This window comes from Drosophila sechellia, chromosome 2L, assembly GCF_004382195.2.
Source record: "Drosophila sechellia strain sech25 chromosome 2L, ASM438219v1, whole genome shotgun sequence".
In the NCBI taxonomy this organism is placed as follows: Eukaryota; Metazoa; Arthropoda; class Insecta; order Diptera; family Drosophilidae; genus Drosophila; species Drosophila sechellia.
Genome location: NC_045949.1, coordinates 8,679,895 through 8,696,503, shown reverse-complemented (window position 1 = coordinate 8,696,503; position 16,609 = coordinate 8,679,895). Strand labels below are relative to the sequence as shown.

The window sequence follows — 16,609 nt, the reverse complement described above, 5'->3', positions numbered from 1 at the left end:
AATTAAAAAATTTAAATATTTAAATATTGCATAAAACATTAATCACTCTTTCGCGCACCTCCAGATACAAATATGTCATTAAAAGTAAAGTAAAGGGATGTATTTCTGTTTTGAAGTGAACTCTTAGCAGATTACCTTATAAAACATAAGAAATCGATCGACGTTTTATTCTTTTGAGATACTTAAAATGCCAAATGCTAGAAGAATGCATTTCCTACAGGAGAGGATTGCAACTGTTGAATGTATCTGACAAACCGTTGGCAACTGATCTGTTAGGTCAAGTGCGGTGCAGTCGTATATAAGGTTTATAGTCGCCTTTATCGAGCTTATCAGATCGGGGCAGCACTCTGCCGACAACAACTTAATTTTCTCGCCTCGGCTCGAAAATGTAGCCGGGTTTATGGGTGTGAATAAATCAACGGAGCTGTCAGAGCTCGTCTATGGGTCAAAGGCAAGAGATCATGGCATCTGCACATCATGGCTAACGGTAATGGGCCAGAGTGTGATTGAGATCGGACTGAAATCGGAGTCTGAGTTGCGTTTGAGATGGATGCTCGCTTCATTTAAATTTACAAGAGGCAACCACCTCAGACATCAACTACTTAACGCAGCCATTACACGATCGATGATGAGGCCCAGCCAGCCGATGGGGATGGGTATGTATGTGGAATGGGGAATGGGGACTTTGGTAACTTCATTACCACACTCCAGACCCCCAGATTCCAGACCCCCACTCTGGCAGCTACTCAATAGTCGGGACGGTTGTGCGGTTCGGTTCGGTTTCGTTTCATTTTTCCAGCATTCGTGCACTAATGACACTTTAATAAATCATTCGAAAGGTGAGACATCGAGTGCAAGTTAAAGTCGATGATGGTCCGAAAGGGTGTTCACAAGAGAAAATGAAAAACCCAATCCAGCACCAGTACCAAAACCAAATGAGAAATGCGGTTACTCGGCCCGTTCAGCAGAACACTGAAATATCTCTGTGGAATGATATTTCATGGATAGTGGCAGGCTTCAGGACCGAAAAAGAGAGTTATGTAAATTTACGAGACCGTAGTTATGAGGAATTGAAACGTCTTCTCGATCCATTTGTAATGTGATACGCAAAATGGTAAACTGTAAATGGGAGAAATACTCTTGACAAATATAAATAGCTTTCGAACATTTCTATATACATACGATAAGTATTTAAAAACCAATCCAAACCAGTCGATTAGTTAACATAATGTTAGCATAACAAATATTTATCCTGACACAAGCACGCCCTTTGAATACAACTCACTTCATTCATTCGACTAACTTTTCGACCTTCTAATGTAAACTATTTTTGAGTATGCATACCCGAAGGGTTTTTAAATCTAAATTATGATAGCTTCTGCATAAAAACAATGGTCCGGCGTAGAGCTCCAAAAAGCCCAAAACAAGACAAAACAACCTGCCTCGACTTAAAGAAGATGATACCAAATTCGAATTATTTACGAAATTAACATTTTCTCGTTGACATCTTATTAATACTTCACACCTTTTTCTTCGGCTCCAAAATCGATTGTTATTTTATTAAAATTAGTCAACGCGCCGCACACAGGAACAACAAATCTCCATAGGCGAAATGACTAAAAAAAAGTAAAGTAAGTCCGTCGAGACGATATTCTTCGATAACGAGTTAAGTTTGAGTTCCAGACCTAAAACCCATACGACTGTTTGGCTGAAGAACTAGATGCCATGATATGGGGCTGGTTCCCCCAAAAAATCAGAGGGTTTATTGAATCTTTATGCGCTCTGTTGGTGCTTTTAATTTATTTAAGCAATTTAAATATTTTTTTTAGCCTGCTGCTGTATTTAGAATTTTGATTACTGGCAGCTTTGACGCCGCTTCGCTTGTTTTAATATTAATTAGTTGCTGGGTGCTGCTTTTAATACATTCGCGGAGCTATATAAATAAATATTAAATTAAGGCAGTCTCGCTGGGAGCCACACTAAACATTATTAAAATATTAATAATGCACGCAAACAACAAGCGTAGCCGCCAAAATGGAAAATAAGGCAAAACGTTTATGCATAATCCTAATTCGCTGGTGTGAGGTTCTCGGGCAAATGCGACAAATTAAAAATTCACATAAAATATATTAAAAATTGATCGTAAATTTCGTGCACTCAGCAAACAACGAAAACTCCCTCACAAAACCACTTATACCCCTGCAGCCGTCATTGTTCATGGTTATTAAGCTGTATTAATTTTGCATTTCTTGCTTTTGTGTGTTTTATAATCATTCCTTAATGAAGTGTAGGTTGAAATTGTAATTGAATTTAATACTTTACTGATTTCTGTTGCAATTAATTCATCATAACTTAAGCTTTATAGGATTCTCGAATGATACGTTAAACTGAATACCATAAGATCCTGTTTTCGAAATGCTTTAATCAACAAAGAAACTATTGAAACTATTGAAACTATCTATCTCATACGAACGGAATTACGTTGAGAGTTTAAGCATAAGCTTTGAAATATATAATTACATTCAAATCCGATAATGGTGGTTACATATTTTGGTATACAAAACATTTAAGCAACATGTGGGAGTGGTTCATCCTGACCAATTTACTACAGTTTGGCTGAGGGAACGATGGGCCCTATAAATCAGCTTTCGTCCGGCTGACAAACCAAAATCATATTTAATTTATTTTGGCCAAATGATTTGGCATAAATGGTCGGCAGTGCCCGCCGATGCATTATGAGGAGAACCGCTTTAAATGACCATGACTGTGAAAATTTCTGGCAATGAAAAACATTTGTCATACGCACGGCGTTTGGATGAGGGGGTGGTGGTGACGAAGAGGTCCCGGAACCAGGGGATCCGAGGAGCACAATCCCCACCGAAATTACCATGGAAAGTGCTGCATCATCGACGGCAAAGCAACTAACTGCCTGGCTCGTTAATGTCCTCGTTCCCGTTCTCGTCCGCGTCCTCGTCGTTGTCCTTGCCTGGCTTTATCTTTCCCTACCCCCACCCTGTGTCAACATATACTTGTATTGCGAGTTGGTGTCTGTGTCTGTGACTAATGTGCACACCTGAATCGTCGCAGGACGCGCACAGGTGCAGGATTTCGGGCTGCGAGGCAGAAGCAGCAGGCAGCCCAAGGACCTCAAGGCCTGCAAGCGGAACATTAACGCCAGGCTGTCTGCTGCATCGCCTCGGGCCTGATCGATATATTCCGATTAATCAGTCGACTTTTGTCGCCTTCGTCCTGCGACTCCCAGCAGCGCCGGAGGTGTGAAAGATTTTACGATCCCTCAGTCGGCTTAGATGGAAAAATGCTCTCCCCGCTGGGCGGTGGAGTCTCCGATCCAGGATCGTGCTGTGTGTCCTGGAATTCGGGGACCCACCTAGTGTGGGAAATTTCTACACGGCACTGTGCGAACATTCGTTTATTTTATTTGCATGGGAATGTACTCAAATTTTCCGACTTTCTTTTTTTCCCAACTGCTTCATTTATTAGTTAGTTTCTTTTTACATATTTGCTGAAGAATCTTTAACTCAGTGCGTAAATCTAGTAATGGCTAGTAATAAATATTATATTTAAAATCCTATGGCTAAGGCCTTGTTAATTTTTAAATAATTGCAAAACGATTAAATTTTCCGAGCTAAGCAAATACCCGCCAGAATATTTGGCCAACCCCGAAATTTGTTTTCATTTATTTCCGTGGACATTTCGCAATTACTCACAGACACTTCTGCTCCAGGAATGGCTGGATGGAGTGAGCCGATGGTGGGCGACTGGCGGGGATTGATATTGACTTAAACCGCCGGGTCGGTGGTCGGTTGACATTACCAGGCCCGAACACGTCGCCCCCAATGGCAAATGGCAAATGACAGATGCTGTCAGCCACAAAATGCATAAACAAATACGAATACATGCTCGAGGGCAGCGCGCGGGGCTGGAGGAGGGGGTGGTTTTTGGGCGGTGGCTTTGGCATATGCATTTTGTGCACGAGGCCGCAGCGGACGCTCATTAATTATGAAGGTATTAATATTGGACCGGAGCACACACACTCTCGCACAAAAGGACTTGCCTACATACATGTGCATATATGCACAAACATACGTAGATGGGCATAAATTTTGAGCAAACATAATTTATTACAGCACACAAACACATTTGTTTATATGTATGTATATATGGTTGGGATGTCGCTGCTGCCTGTGACTTTGTTTATTTGTTTGTCGGTTTTAACGCTCAAAATATTGTTTGCCCGGGCCAGGAAAAAAATTAGCACAAACACACATGCATTCACAGAGTTGGGGTCACCGCACCGATGGCAGTCGCCATTTTGTCCAGTTGGATGCCATTTTGTTGGCGTCGGGAAAACTCATGGCGAGAATTTCTTTAAAAAAACCACAAATACTTCCTTGTTTCAATAGCAGAAAGTATATAATTTTATTAAACAACGCACAGATTGTCGTTCGATTTTTTGGGAAGAAGTGGTAATATAATGATATGCATAAGAATTAGTTTGTTGACCACAGGCAAAAAAGAACATTTGTGAAATGTAATATTTACTCAGCTGACACAATTATGCCAACGTTTCAGTGCCAATTCTGGTGATTTTCCAGTTTAGTAGTATTCTAGGAAATATAGTTAAAGACGGTTAAATAGACATTTGCAATTACCTCCACTACCTTTTCAGCGGAATATCTATATTTTTCTCGCCGCAGGGCAAGTAAAATGGCTTCCATAAGCCACTCGGAGAAGCCACAAAAAATGGTTTAATTAAAAAAGCAATATGAAATATGAAATGAAAAATGTGATGAAAGGTTTTAGCCATCAGCGAGTCAGGCAGCCGTGAACCTTGACAATTATCTTCACACGTTTGCTGGGAGGCGGGGGAGCCCGGGTATCATGGCATCGGGTTATCAGGGTGTCAGGGTATCGGGGGAATGAGGATAATCTGCTGACAGTCGCATCGAGACCTTGTGTGTGACCTCCTTTTGTGCCACTCCGATTGGGATTGGAAGAGACAACGCCTAACTCGACGAGGATAACTCGCGTTCAATCACGGCCGCTGAAAAGGAAATGAAAGCAGACTTCCACATACAATAATCGAATAAGCCGCGTATTCATTGCGCGAAAATAGAGGCAAGAATAAATCCGCACATGTCCACCGGGAAGGAGCCGCGCTGAAGATACAGATATCCAGATACAAAGACGCTCCCGGGGAACACAAAAAAGCTGGGAGTTGCAGGCGTTGCAGCAGTTGCTGATGCATCAAAAGCCTAACACGAGGATTTGTCTTTTCAAATGCTCTTCCATTTCAAGTGAAAAAGAAGGGGTTTCGTTTGGGTTGGGGTCCTGCCATTACGGCTTAGGCCCGATAGATATAATGGCCTTATAAGCAGCTCGCTCGGTGCCAATTTCATCCGCTTAGCAATCGGTATGAGATGGGTGGGAAACTCAGGGGATGGCGCGGTTTGAGGTCGCTTTACATGATTATTATTGCCAATGAAATGGCAAGAGGAAAATCAAATTAAAATATACAATTTTAATGGCCACTGGGATGGCACTTTGGCCGGGCCTTTTGTTCTTGGCCCATAACATTTTGCCAGTTGAGTTCAGTTCAGTTCAGCTCGGTTTGGTCCGGTTCGCTGGTTCAATCTGCGATATGACATAATGCGTTTGGCGTCACGTTACGTTGCGTTGCAACTGTCTACAGGGCAAACTGCTCCCATTTCCCACCCTTTACGTAATTCATTAAAAAAGTTAATTTTTACCATCCGCTCGGCGGTCCGTGGGCCCGATTGTGTGGTGATTATGGCCACAGGCCCGAAAGGATATGCCGCCTTATTGGCTTTTGCTTGTGGTCAGATAGTTCGCAAATGATTATGCGGCCAGGACACACAACGCACTTGGGAAACATAATTTCAGCGCCAGAGATTTAAATTATGCGATATGACAGTAAAGTTGGGGAGTTGGCGCTGCTGACATACCCAATTTGTTTAGCTTTCTGTGTTTCAGGGTATTAAAAGTTGGCAGAAACAACTAGTAGGTCCGTCCACCTAGTTCTACAATGATTATTGCTGTTTTACAATATTCCCTACTATCTTACTATAGAATCTCCGTAATTAAAGTGAATCTTCATGCCTCACTCCTTTGTATTGCTCCCTGCATCGAATCAAATCGGTGACCCCTGCTGCACCTTTTCGCATGCCTTCGCAACTGCCTTTACACACCTTTTCCATTCTTACGGGCTACCATAAAAATATTTTAATTAAACTTCACATCTATGCCCAAGATATCCTTTGCCGAGTGCCGAGTCACTTGGACAGACCCGGGCAAACCTTCAACTGTGACCGGAACACTGGCATAAAGCGCAGTCCATTAATCATTCAAATTACCCATACATCATCATTACCCACAGCTCTCAGTGTCCCTCTGCAGTTTCCATTTTCCACTCCGCTCGCCTCTGGCCCCTTTCTGTCTGCGGAAAATCTTGGCTTCAGAAAAAAAATAAAGAAAAATCTTCTGAAATTATTCAATGAGGGCGGTCTCAATTAGTTTTAGGCGTTTCACGGCCTCAGTAAACAGGTAGAGTTAGAGGGTTGCTTCTGCGGGGGGCAACGGAAAATTGTTCAGTTACCTGATTCGGCCATTTGGCCAAGTGGAAGTTCTTAGACAGAACGGCGTCTACAGCATTTTCCACGAACCGCACTAAGCCGCTTGAAAATGGACTCTGGCCAAGTGGAATGAATTCGGAAAATGTCCGATCAGTTGGCGCTAAATGCAGTTTACATTCGTAGACATTACTTGATAACTAAGGGTCATTTTAAATAACTTGTATTCTTGGTGATTTCCCATGACATTTTAATAAAAAAAAATAGTCTTAAATTTCTAAACTTTTTTTTTAAAGATTTATAACATAATTTAGCATGTTGAATAAGTGGTTTTGTCTTACCTTATTCCAAGTAAATTCATCAATCGCAACTTTAACCATTTTTCCTTAGCTATTTAACCGTAATAAATCGACCACATCATCCCCGGACTGGGGTTTAAAAAAAGTGCCTTGCAAATGAGATCCGAGTGCACCTCAAGTGCTGCACTCGCCTCATTTGGCGTAATTCCATCTGCGACATCTGATTCCCCTGCCACCCCATTTCCACTCCCGTTTTCATTCCCATTTTGCCAGCGCCTGCGGTTGTCGCGCTTTCATCGCTAAAGAGCGTTAACTAACCGCAGCGAATGATCAAATATCGAAAATCAATTCCGCAGGCCATTGTCACCCATAATTAAAGTCCACAGAACCGAATGCCCGCTGAGGTGGTGTCACATTCGAGTCGAAATCAGGGGTTTCCCGGAGCAGTCAGTCGAGCGATTCGAGGTCTGCCGAGCTGGGAATTCTCTCACGAGTGCCACTCCAGGCTGTGATAAGGATATGGGATATGGGACAGGCGGAGCAGACGGAACCGACCCACGGAACGAACAAATTGGAAAGACATTTAAATGCGTCCACCACTAAAACAAAACCCAAGGAGCGGCCTACCCTCTTTAGGGGTCTGAGGTTCGGTCGACCGCAGCTTCCGAAACCCATTTGGGTTAGTTTTTGAGTTTTCAGTTACTCCTGCCGGTCTCAATGTCAACTGCAAGAGTTTCTCAAGCGTAACAAGAAATAAGTTACATGACTTTCAACGGAAGTTGTGCGAATGTATCACTTCACCCCAAAAGGCAGAAGAATATATGTATACACAGATATATGTGGAGGAACCTTTGAGGGTCGGCTTACTGTCTGACTGTCTGATCTGGTCTGGTCCACTTCGTTGGCAACTTGATTCTTAATTATTGCATTTATGCTCTGCCGACAAATTTGCGGTAATTGAATATGCCGAGATCTGGTTCTGGGCCCACTGATGAAGTCAATGTGCAATTGCCATTTGGTTAGACCCAACCACCTTTGTCTCTCACGTAATTAGTGCGTTGAGTTATAGTTTATTTGGGGTTAGAACTTGTTATCCCTTCCCGGGCAGAGTTTTGGGTGATTTTTATACCGGAATAGGACCGGACCCCGGACCCCGGACCACCCGGGTCTGCCTATAACCAGATTAGGCTTGTCAAAGCCACAGACTTCGAAAGTGGGTTAATGAGGCTATTGAGGATCTGGCCAGAGCTTACAAGGTTCAAAAGTGCCTATAAGTGGCAAAAGTTGGAAGACACCTCTTGGATATTATCGAGTTACCCCTTTATCTTTCTTCTCAATTGTCTAAATTATTTTCCAATTAATCTGGCCTATACAGACTTGATTTAATTGCCATTGTCCCAGGAAACCTCTTAACCTGAATTTACACCCTTACTTCTTAAGGTTGTCATGTTAAAGGTTAACATGCTGAAGTAACTTTTTCTTTTTACCTAATTATTTGATAATTAATTTACTTAAATCTGCGATCACCACCCTTGAGAAAACCCTTGCATCCAAGTGAAGTGAAAAATTCGGTTAAATGTGTTCCAAATTTAGTTTTAAGCATGGTTTCGCCTTTTCCAAGTCCATTAAGCATTCAAATTGTCTCTTTTGCTTTAATTGGTTTACTTGTTTGTTATTTGTTGCAGAGTTATATTTCGCCTCAGGTGCAGACACATCCGCGCCCTTCCGCCCGTTGCATTTGTCAATATTTTGGCCTGGAACTGCAGAGCTGGAGGATTGGAGGACGGCTAAACCGGAGAGCTGGAGGACTGGAGGGCTGTAGGCAAACAAACATGCTTAAAATAACAAATTAGCATAGGCCGGGGGAACGCGGCCCTGGGACTACGGACTAAAACAACAAATATACAGCCCTAGGGTTTTTGGGAGGAGGGCGGATGAGATGGCCTGGAATGGGTTGCCAGCAAGCTACCAATTTGGTACACTCACTCGAGATCGGGTTCCAAGTGGTGCTGGCTCGCTGGCTGGCTCAAAAGTTACATCAATCACCATCAACACTCAACAACTCGTCGACATCGAAATACCAAAATGGCGCATTGGTGTTAATGATGCCGACTTTGAAATTTTACCGACGCGCCCACAAGAGTTTCTTTTTGCAAAAATAAAAAAAAAATACGCAAAAAGCAAATAAGGCAAGTGTCGTTTTCAAGTTTTCATCATCATCATCATCATCGCCATCGTTCGTCACTGGAGGGTCACATTCGTCATTGGGCAAACAAATGAAGGGGACGTCGAGCTGACAGATAATTTTTTTCAGCTTGTGCTGAATGATGTGCGAACAAGTTGTAATTATTTCGCATTAAGCCACGGAACGCGGCGAAACGAAGATATGCTGATGACACCGATGTATTGGCCATTGGTTCTGGTATATCCCCTCCACAATTCCTTTCAAGAACCAAGCCTCTCAAGATGGTTGCATTGAACCGAATCGAGAAAAAAGGAGTTCAAAACTGATACGATGTTGTCCAATGGAATTTCAGATTTTAGCTTAAAATACAAATTTTAAGGAACCAAAAATGTTTCCTCTCGCATTTTGATAGTAACTCAAGTTTTGACTTTAAATCATATATCGAAGTCCTTCAGCAACTGGTTTTTGTTGGCCATTAGGACCACGACTTAATGTAAACGATTATGACAAATTCCACCACCGTAGTAGGCTCAGTTATCTGGGAGAGAAATCAAACTGCTGCTGCCACATTTCGTTGCATTTAATTATGCGAAAGCCTTCGATAGGCAGCTACCAGTTGACATTGAAGTCTCGCTTTCCCACGTTAAGGCACACACAGCTAACCGCCTACCAAAGTCGTTAGCAGAAGTTGGGTGGAAAAGTCGGGCCCCCTTCTCTCGGCTCGATTTACAATGCTTCCGCGTATTTTTTTTTGTCACCGGAAAGGTAAATCACAAGCTGACCACGCAACAAGCGGAATTATTCCTTTTTCCCCAGTTTCCACTCTTACCGTTTGAGGGTGAAAATGAGAGTTTGGAAAGCGCGCAAGTTTTCCGCGCGCATTAACAACCCCTGGCCATTAGGATTGGGTTTCGGGTGGCAAAGTAACCACCGCGAGACGTCGCGAACGTTTAATTGCATTCGATATGCGCTTTTCGGAATTTTCCCACGATTTTCGTGTAAGATTTTTCCGAAAGGTAACTAGCTCAGGTCAGTTAAGCGCAGCGCGGGTCCAGATGCGTGGATCGAAAGCTGCTGCAAGCGAATGGATGCGAATGCACTTAGATAAATATGTAAAATTTATATGATATATGTTAATAATTAGTCTTTTTATAGCTAATGTATAGGAAATAGTAAAAATAAATAAAAAAATGTGTTTATTTACCCATTATGTAGTTGCTACATAAATAAGTAATATTTATTTTAATATTTATTCTTTCAGAATTTGAAATAGTATGGGTTCCTATAACCCATACCATTATTTCTCGCAGTGTTCATGGTGGTGGCAGCCGTTGATCATCACCATCATCATCACCATCGCTATGCACACTATCATCCTGATAATCAACATTTATGGCCGCTGATTGTTTTCGCGACTGACCGCGACGCCTTCGAATAAAAGGGTTGCTACTCCCAAAAGATACGGCAGATACTTAGGTGGATCTGGATCTGGATCGGAGACCCTCGCCGCGAAGTCTGAGATTTGTGTGACTCATAACGAGTTTCCTCTCGCCTCGCTTGGACCTTAAGTGGATATTGCATTGTCGAGGGACTCGCGATCCTTTGTCTTGCCCAGCTGCCGCTTTGTTTGGTCTTGGACAGTCCAGTACCCTGCTCGATTAATCCTGTTTCCAGTGGCACTTCTTGTGTTACGCCAGCTTATCAAATAGACGGAGTGGAGTAAAGGATTCTTTATGTAAATTTCGTATGAGAGTTACGTTTTTCCCCGGATTAATCCAGTTCAAATCGATGCGCGAGTTTCTTATTAAAGCTGCACGGGGATGTTTATGATCTCGGACAAACGGAACTCTAGTTTTGATATTCTTCACGCCTAAATTATTAAATTTTATAACAAAGGAAGCTGCTTCGGATGGACCTTTATTTGCACAAATCTTTAAAGAATATAAATCTATTTGAACTGAGTTATATCGAAATTTATTGCAAATATGAATCCGGTTTTGAAATTCGTGTTTGCTGTTTACCTACTCAATAAAGGCTGCTAAATCACATGTGCAGTGAATGAAAGCCATCACCATACACGCCCCACCAAAATTGAGACACGTTGCACTGCCAATTTAGCGGTTTATTTATTTACTTCACTTCCAGACAATCCCGCATTGTTTGGATCTGGCGCATGCCAAGGAACTCTGTCCGTAGTCCCAAAACAATGAGCCGAAAATTTCGAACAGAACAATACAATAACCATATGCACAGTAATGCAAAAATACCAAAATCACCTTCCGCGTTGATAATTCTAGTTTTCATACAGTTTATTTAGTAACCACATGCAAACCAAATTTTAAGATTTACCGAATTTCATACGACTGCCAAAAGGGACTTGCATTTAACAACTTGTTTTCAGCGCACTTGTAAAGGATATGGCCAGGATGCGTTCGTGCAGGATCATGTAGGAGAAGAACTGCAGGACACTGAGGAACAGATACTCGTTCTTGGGCACATCGAACTGGCGATCGTGGATTATGGTAGCCGTGTACATCACCATGCATATGGCCACCAGGGCGAATGTGTTCCGTACCGCATAGTATATTCCCTGGTAGTTGATAAATAGGACATTGATGAAGAATATGATCATCATAATGTTGGCTATTGCCACCAAACAGCTGAGCAGCAGATCGCCGGGAACAATGAACATGGGAAAGTAGGCGCCCCAAAATATCGAGGCCAACATCAGGGCAACCACCACAATGCCAGCGTAGAAGTTGACGAGTCTATTCTCATTGTGCTTCTGTTCCATGGCTATATAAATAGTTGAGCTCTCCACGATTGCTGCGATAATGATGTAGTTGAAGGGCACCTTGCGTCCTAGTTTGGTCCAGGATAGTGTGGCGACTGCGAAAAAGGTGCACAGAAGCCACCAGCCGTAGCGCTCCTCCGATCTGCTGTGGCTCAGCATATGGGTGTTACCTATAATGATCCACTGCGTCAATGCGATGGCAGCCAGGATTACACTAAGTCCGTATATCTTGGCCGCATGACTGATGCTCTCATCCGGCGGTTCGCCATAGACCTCCTGATCTATGTTCCGAAAAGTGTTTCTTTGAATACTTGGCATTGGACTAGGAAATACCAGAGTTTATAAAATTCCAATTATCGATTTCTTGACTTTATTGCTCCAAACAAATTCAAATGTTTACCCGAAAAGTTTCTACTGGGTTATCTAGATCGGATTTACAATTCTTACCTTGTGCGGTCTGCATTCTGTACATACTGTAGCAGGTGTAAATCTATAACAATTAGCAAACATTTTTATTAATCACGTTCACATTGGAATTGTAGATAGGCCGTCTAAATCAACTTGCATACTTCCAAGAATCTCCCCTTCAATCGTATTAGAAAACACGCATATGCAGAAGAACAGGGTAAATGAGTTAAGGTAGATCAGCATGGAGCAGATCGGTTCGAGTCCAAGCGGCGAGTATTGCAATCGTCCGTGCATGAACTGTGTTTCCAGGGGGATGACTATTAATACCAGAGCGCTCAGCACAGCACAGAAGCTCGCAAAATAGTATCGCGTGGATACCACAGACAAAACGCTGAGCGGAAGGAGCGCTACCAGGAAAATGGTCACAATCACTCCGGTGACGAGGCCATTGGGAAGAAACGATTTCCGGCATTTGGCTCCAGAGAACATCAGTCCGCCCACCACCAGTGTCATTACGGTAAAGTAGAGCACCAAGTCGGGAATGTCATACATGCTTACATAATATGCGGCGGATAGCGTTAAGAGTCCCACAACCCCGCCGACCATTGCCCAGACGATCAGTGGCCGAATGCGCCGGATGGGCAGGCAGATCAGGACTGCCAGGATGGCGAGGGCGAAGAGCAGCCACACGTACGGCGGTATCGGCAGGACTTTAACAACACTTAACCTGAGAGACGCGACAAACAGTAAGGGAAATGCCGATGCGGAACACAGTAGTCCGGCTTCTATGTAAACAGTACGGGCAAACACTAGCTGCACCTCGTCCGCTTCCTCTTCCAATTCCACTCGCCCATGGGGACAACAAGGCATCGATACGGATTTTTTGAGACAGAAATTTCAAAATTTGATGTAATTCGACATTTTGCTAAGATTGTTCACTAGTTGTGTAAGTGAGGTATACCAAACATAAACTCAAAACCCAAATGGCATGTTTATTGATTTTCGATGGATTAACATGCACTTAAAACCATTCAGTTTTTATCCAACAAGGTCGCATATACATTTCTAGGCTATTTGCACATCAGCCCCAACATCTTAGACTGACTTTATTCAACTATAGTACTGGGCAAAAATGAGCATGCAGGCGAGTAGAAAAATAAAGTGTAGGTGAATGCCAATGGCGCAATCCGCAGTCTCCCCATAAGGCACCTGCTGCAGTCTTCCACAAATGAAACGAGCCTGAAATGGAGCCATGAACGCGATCATGATGACGAACAAGATGGCCACGGCCAGGAGGTACCGCATATCCCTGATGACCACGAAGAGTATCATTAGGACGAACATGGTGACGGCGAGCAGCAGAAAAATGCAGCAGGTACAGATAATGTTGGGTAGCAGAACCTCCGGACTTTTGGCCCCATACAAGTGCAGCAGGGCCAGCAGGGATCCAGCAACCAAAATGGCAATCAAGAGGACCGAGACGCGCACTAGGTGCATATAATAAGCTCCGAACAGGGTGAGGAAGAACAAAGATCCCAGCACCAATCCCCAGCATAACAAGGTCAGTGCTGGAGTCTGTCCGATGCAGCCGAGCACCGAGAGCAGGATGAAAGCTAATATCAGCCACACGTACGGCGGCACTGGAATTGCCTTGTAGACCCTCACAGTGAGTGCCGACAGTATGATCCACGAAATGGAAGACAGCAGGCACAGCACTACGGAGGATAGGTACACCCGGAAGATGAAGGCCCGCAACTCCCGCTCGTTGATGACTAAGACCTCCGGTCCCTCCGCAGGAACTGGCTCGCCACCAGGTCTTCCGGTTCTAGGGCCATATCGACCCCAACCCCGATTGCGATTATTCATGTGTTGATCAAGTATTTTTTAGGTCAATACAATGTAATTTTGAAGAAAGAAGCAAAGTAAGTGATTCTTTTTCTTTTATATTGAGACTAGTGGCTTTCGTAATGCTCTGGCTTTATGCTGATTGCCTTAGAATGATTATATATTTATATTTTTTGTACAGCCTAGGCTACACCGCGCTAGATGATTAGACTGGATGACAGTATCCTTTGGTCTAGAGCTCCGTAGTGACTTGCCAGATCGCTAATCAGTTTCGATCACACAGTGACAGCGATTTCTCTCAATCAAAATCATTTTCGAGTGAAATTTTCGGCCCTTCAGATGTTCGTCTAATGGCCTCCTTTCTCTCGTCGACCAGGATGAAGTAGCACACGCAGAAGAAGAACATCATTGAGTGCAAGTATAAGGTCAGGGTGCAGACCATGAGGTGCTCTTCGGGAACCACTTCCACGACGTCCAGACGGCCGTGGTTGAATTGCGCCTGAATGGGAATCGCTATGATCAGCATCAGGAACAGAATGCTGACGAAGGTGTCGAGCAGCTCAACACTCCCGGTGCAGAGCTGGACGATTCCCACAATGGCCAAGACCAACAGCAGTGCCATCATCAGCAGCGTGGAGCAAACACCGCCGGGCAGGAACTCCTGCGGGCACATGGCCCCTGAGAAGTTGAGAAACAGAATGATCAGGGCCACGCCGATCATCACGAAACTAATAGTGAGCGGGCTCAAATCGTCAATGAGATGGCAGCCAAACAAGGTGGTACACACAACCACCAGACCCGTCATGAACCACTTGCAGGGAGAGTAGTAGGATATTCTCGGGATGCAATGCATGCATATCATCACCAGAAAAATGATTAGGGCCAGGACGTAGCTGGGAAACGGAAGGAACCTGTGCAGGCGAATATTGGTCAGCATAAGCAGAATCCATGCGCCCACCGTAAGTCCGGTGATGATCATGCCAATGTTGTAGATGCTGCGAATGAACTGTGTCATTGGGTCCAGCTGCTCGATCGTCGGCCGGATGTTGTCCCGGTGGTAAATGTTGTCCATCCCGTTAAAATCCTTATGGACTGAGTGTTGAGACTAGGTCTGGCCTGCACCCTGACACTTACCTCCTGGCAAAGCTGCTCACCTTCTATATCTTTTATTTATAAATTGGTATCTTTTCTCATTAAAACCTTTTTATTTTGATGAAACAAAATAATATACATCAAGAATTACACGGACATTCCTCCGTGACTCCTATAATAACCAGAGTTTTTAGAAGTGCCGGAATTTCTCACCACTTGGGAGCCCAGATGACAAAGTAGAAGGCCGCAAAGAACAACAGATAGTGCAGATAGATGTTGACGGCGCAAATCACAAATTCGTAATCGGGCAGCTGAAATCGCCTGGAATGAACCACCTGAGCATGGTAAACGGATGCGGGTATTAGCAAAGTGGCCAATAACGTGAAGTACACGATCTGATAGATCCAATTGTCTGTTAAGATAAACATGGTCATCACAAAGATTGAGCCCATCACAAAGATTACGAGCAGGAGAAACATAGTCCTCTCTCCGGGGAGGATGATCTTGGGTATCCATGCGCCAGCGAAATAGCAGATCACAGTCATAGCAGAGGCCACCAGAAGGTCAAAGCACACGCGGGCAAGGTTCCGCTCCAGAAGCAGGATCACGCCCAAACCTGCCAGACTAACAAACAACCCAGCCATGATGAAACTATACCAATAAAACCTCCGCAACTTGGTCAAAATACAGAAGACAAAGAGAAACATTAGGGACACCATTGCACTTATGAATCCTGCCATCATAAGATCTGCCTCCGGAGGAATTACCTTGGACAGGATTATGGCAAGTATCGTAGTTGTAATCGAAAACAATCCAGCCATCATGTAGCAGCGCCGCACAAAGATCGTTTTCGATGAGTCGACATTTCCGTTCTCCAGTCCTCTGGAGCCTCCGTCTTCCAGAACCGAACGCTGTGGCCTTAATCTACGGGGTGCCAAGCGAAGCTGGTGTATCGAAGGATGCTCGTATCGAACCAAAGTTCCAGGAGCCTGCTCCTGCTGCTGTGGCGAAGGAAAGTTGAGGAGCTGGAGGGCAGGTGGACAGATGACCCAGTCATTTCTTAAACTACCTCCTAACATTGGGAGCACTTGGAGGGCAATAACTTTAAATTTTGACAAAATATTTATGGCACACCCTGATTGTGTACGAAGACATCCCTAAAAGAACAATACAATGTTTAATAAAAAACCAAAATAATGCATATGATCCAAATCTGATTTAAGAACTGGAAATATTTATATAACAATCATCCTAAGATTAAGATTCGCGTAAAAGATAATTACGGTTACTTACCAAATGCGATGGATGCATAAATATTTTACATTTCTCGAATCTAAGCAGTGTTATTCCGTTCGATCAGGGCGGAAAACTCAGC

General features: G+C 43.6%; 5 protein-coding genes across 5 annotated transcripts; all 5 read right to left on the bottom strand.

The window, feature by feature from the left end:
• Positions 1-11,422: 11,422 nt before the first annotated feature.
• On the bottom strand, positions 11,423-12,360 carry LOC6611754. Its single transcript, XM_002036241.2, has one exon. It carries the CDS (start codon positions 12,205-12,207, stop codon positions 11,479-11,481), a length of 729 nt encoding a protein of 242 aa, XP_002036277.1. The 5' UTR covers positions 12,208-12,360; the 3' UTR covers positions 11,423-11,478.
• Positions 12,361-12,414: 54 nt separating this feature from the next.
• LOC6611753 lies at positions 12,415-13,247 on the bottom strand. Its single transcript, XM_002036240.2, has one exon. It carries the CDS (start codon positions 13,165-13,167, stop codon positions 12,415-12,417), a length of 753 nt encoding a protein of 250 aa, XP_002036276.1. The 5' UTR covers positions 13,168-13,247.
• Positions 13,248-13,352: 105 nt separating this feature from the next.
• LOC6611752 lies at positions 13,353-14,217 on the bottom strand. The gene has a single exon (XM_002036239.2). The coding sequence runs from the start codon at positions 14,161-14,163 to the stop codon at positions 13,408-13,410; it is 756 nt and encodes a 251-aa protein (XP_002036275.1). The 5' UTR covers positions 14,164-14,217; the 3' UTR covers positions 13,353-13,407.
• Positions 14,218-14,330: 113 nt separating this feature from the next.
• LOC6611751 lies at positions 14,331-15,266 on the bottom strand. The gene has a single exon (XM_002036238.2). The coding sequence runs from the start codon at positions 15,212-15,214 to the stop codon at positions 14,441-14,443; it is 774 nt and encodes a 257-aa protein (XP_002036274.1). The 5' UTR covers positions 15,215-15,266; the 3' UTR covers positions 14,331-14,440.
• A 66-nt stretch (positions 15,267-15,332) lies between these two features.
• On the bottom strand, positions 15,333-16,385 carry LOC6611750. The gene has a single exon (XM_002036237.2). The coding sequence runs from the start codon at positions 16,311-16,313 to the stop codon at positions 15,444-15,446; it is 870 nt and encodes a 289-aa protein (XP_002036273.1). The 5' UTR covers positions 16,314-16,385; the 3' UTR covers positions 15,333-15,443.
• Positions 16,386-16,609: the final 224 nt, after the last annotated feature.

Excerpts from the sequence above, each read along its gene's own strand:
- LOC6611754 (XM_002036241.2), bottom strand. The coding sequence starts at position 12,207 with ATGCCAAGTATTCAAAGAAACACTTTTCGGAACATAGATCAGGAGGTC.
- LOC6611753 (XM_002036240.2), bottom strand. The coding sequence starts at position 13,167 with ATGCCTTGTTGTCCCCATGGGCGAGTGGAATTGGAAGAGGAAGCGGAC.
- LOC6611752 (XM_002036239.2), bottom strand. The coding sequence starts at position 14,163 with ATGAATAATCGCAATCGGGGTTGGGGTCGATATGGCCCTAGAACCGGA.
- LOC6611751 (XM_002036238.2), bottom strand. The coding sequence starts at position 15,214 with ATGGACAACATTTACCACCGGGACAACATCCGGCCGACGATCGAGCAG.
- LOC6611750 (XM_002036237.2), bottom strand. The coding sequence starts at position 16,313 with ATGTTAGGAGGTAGTTTAAGAAATGACTGGGTCATCTGTCCACCTGCC.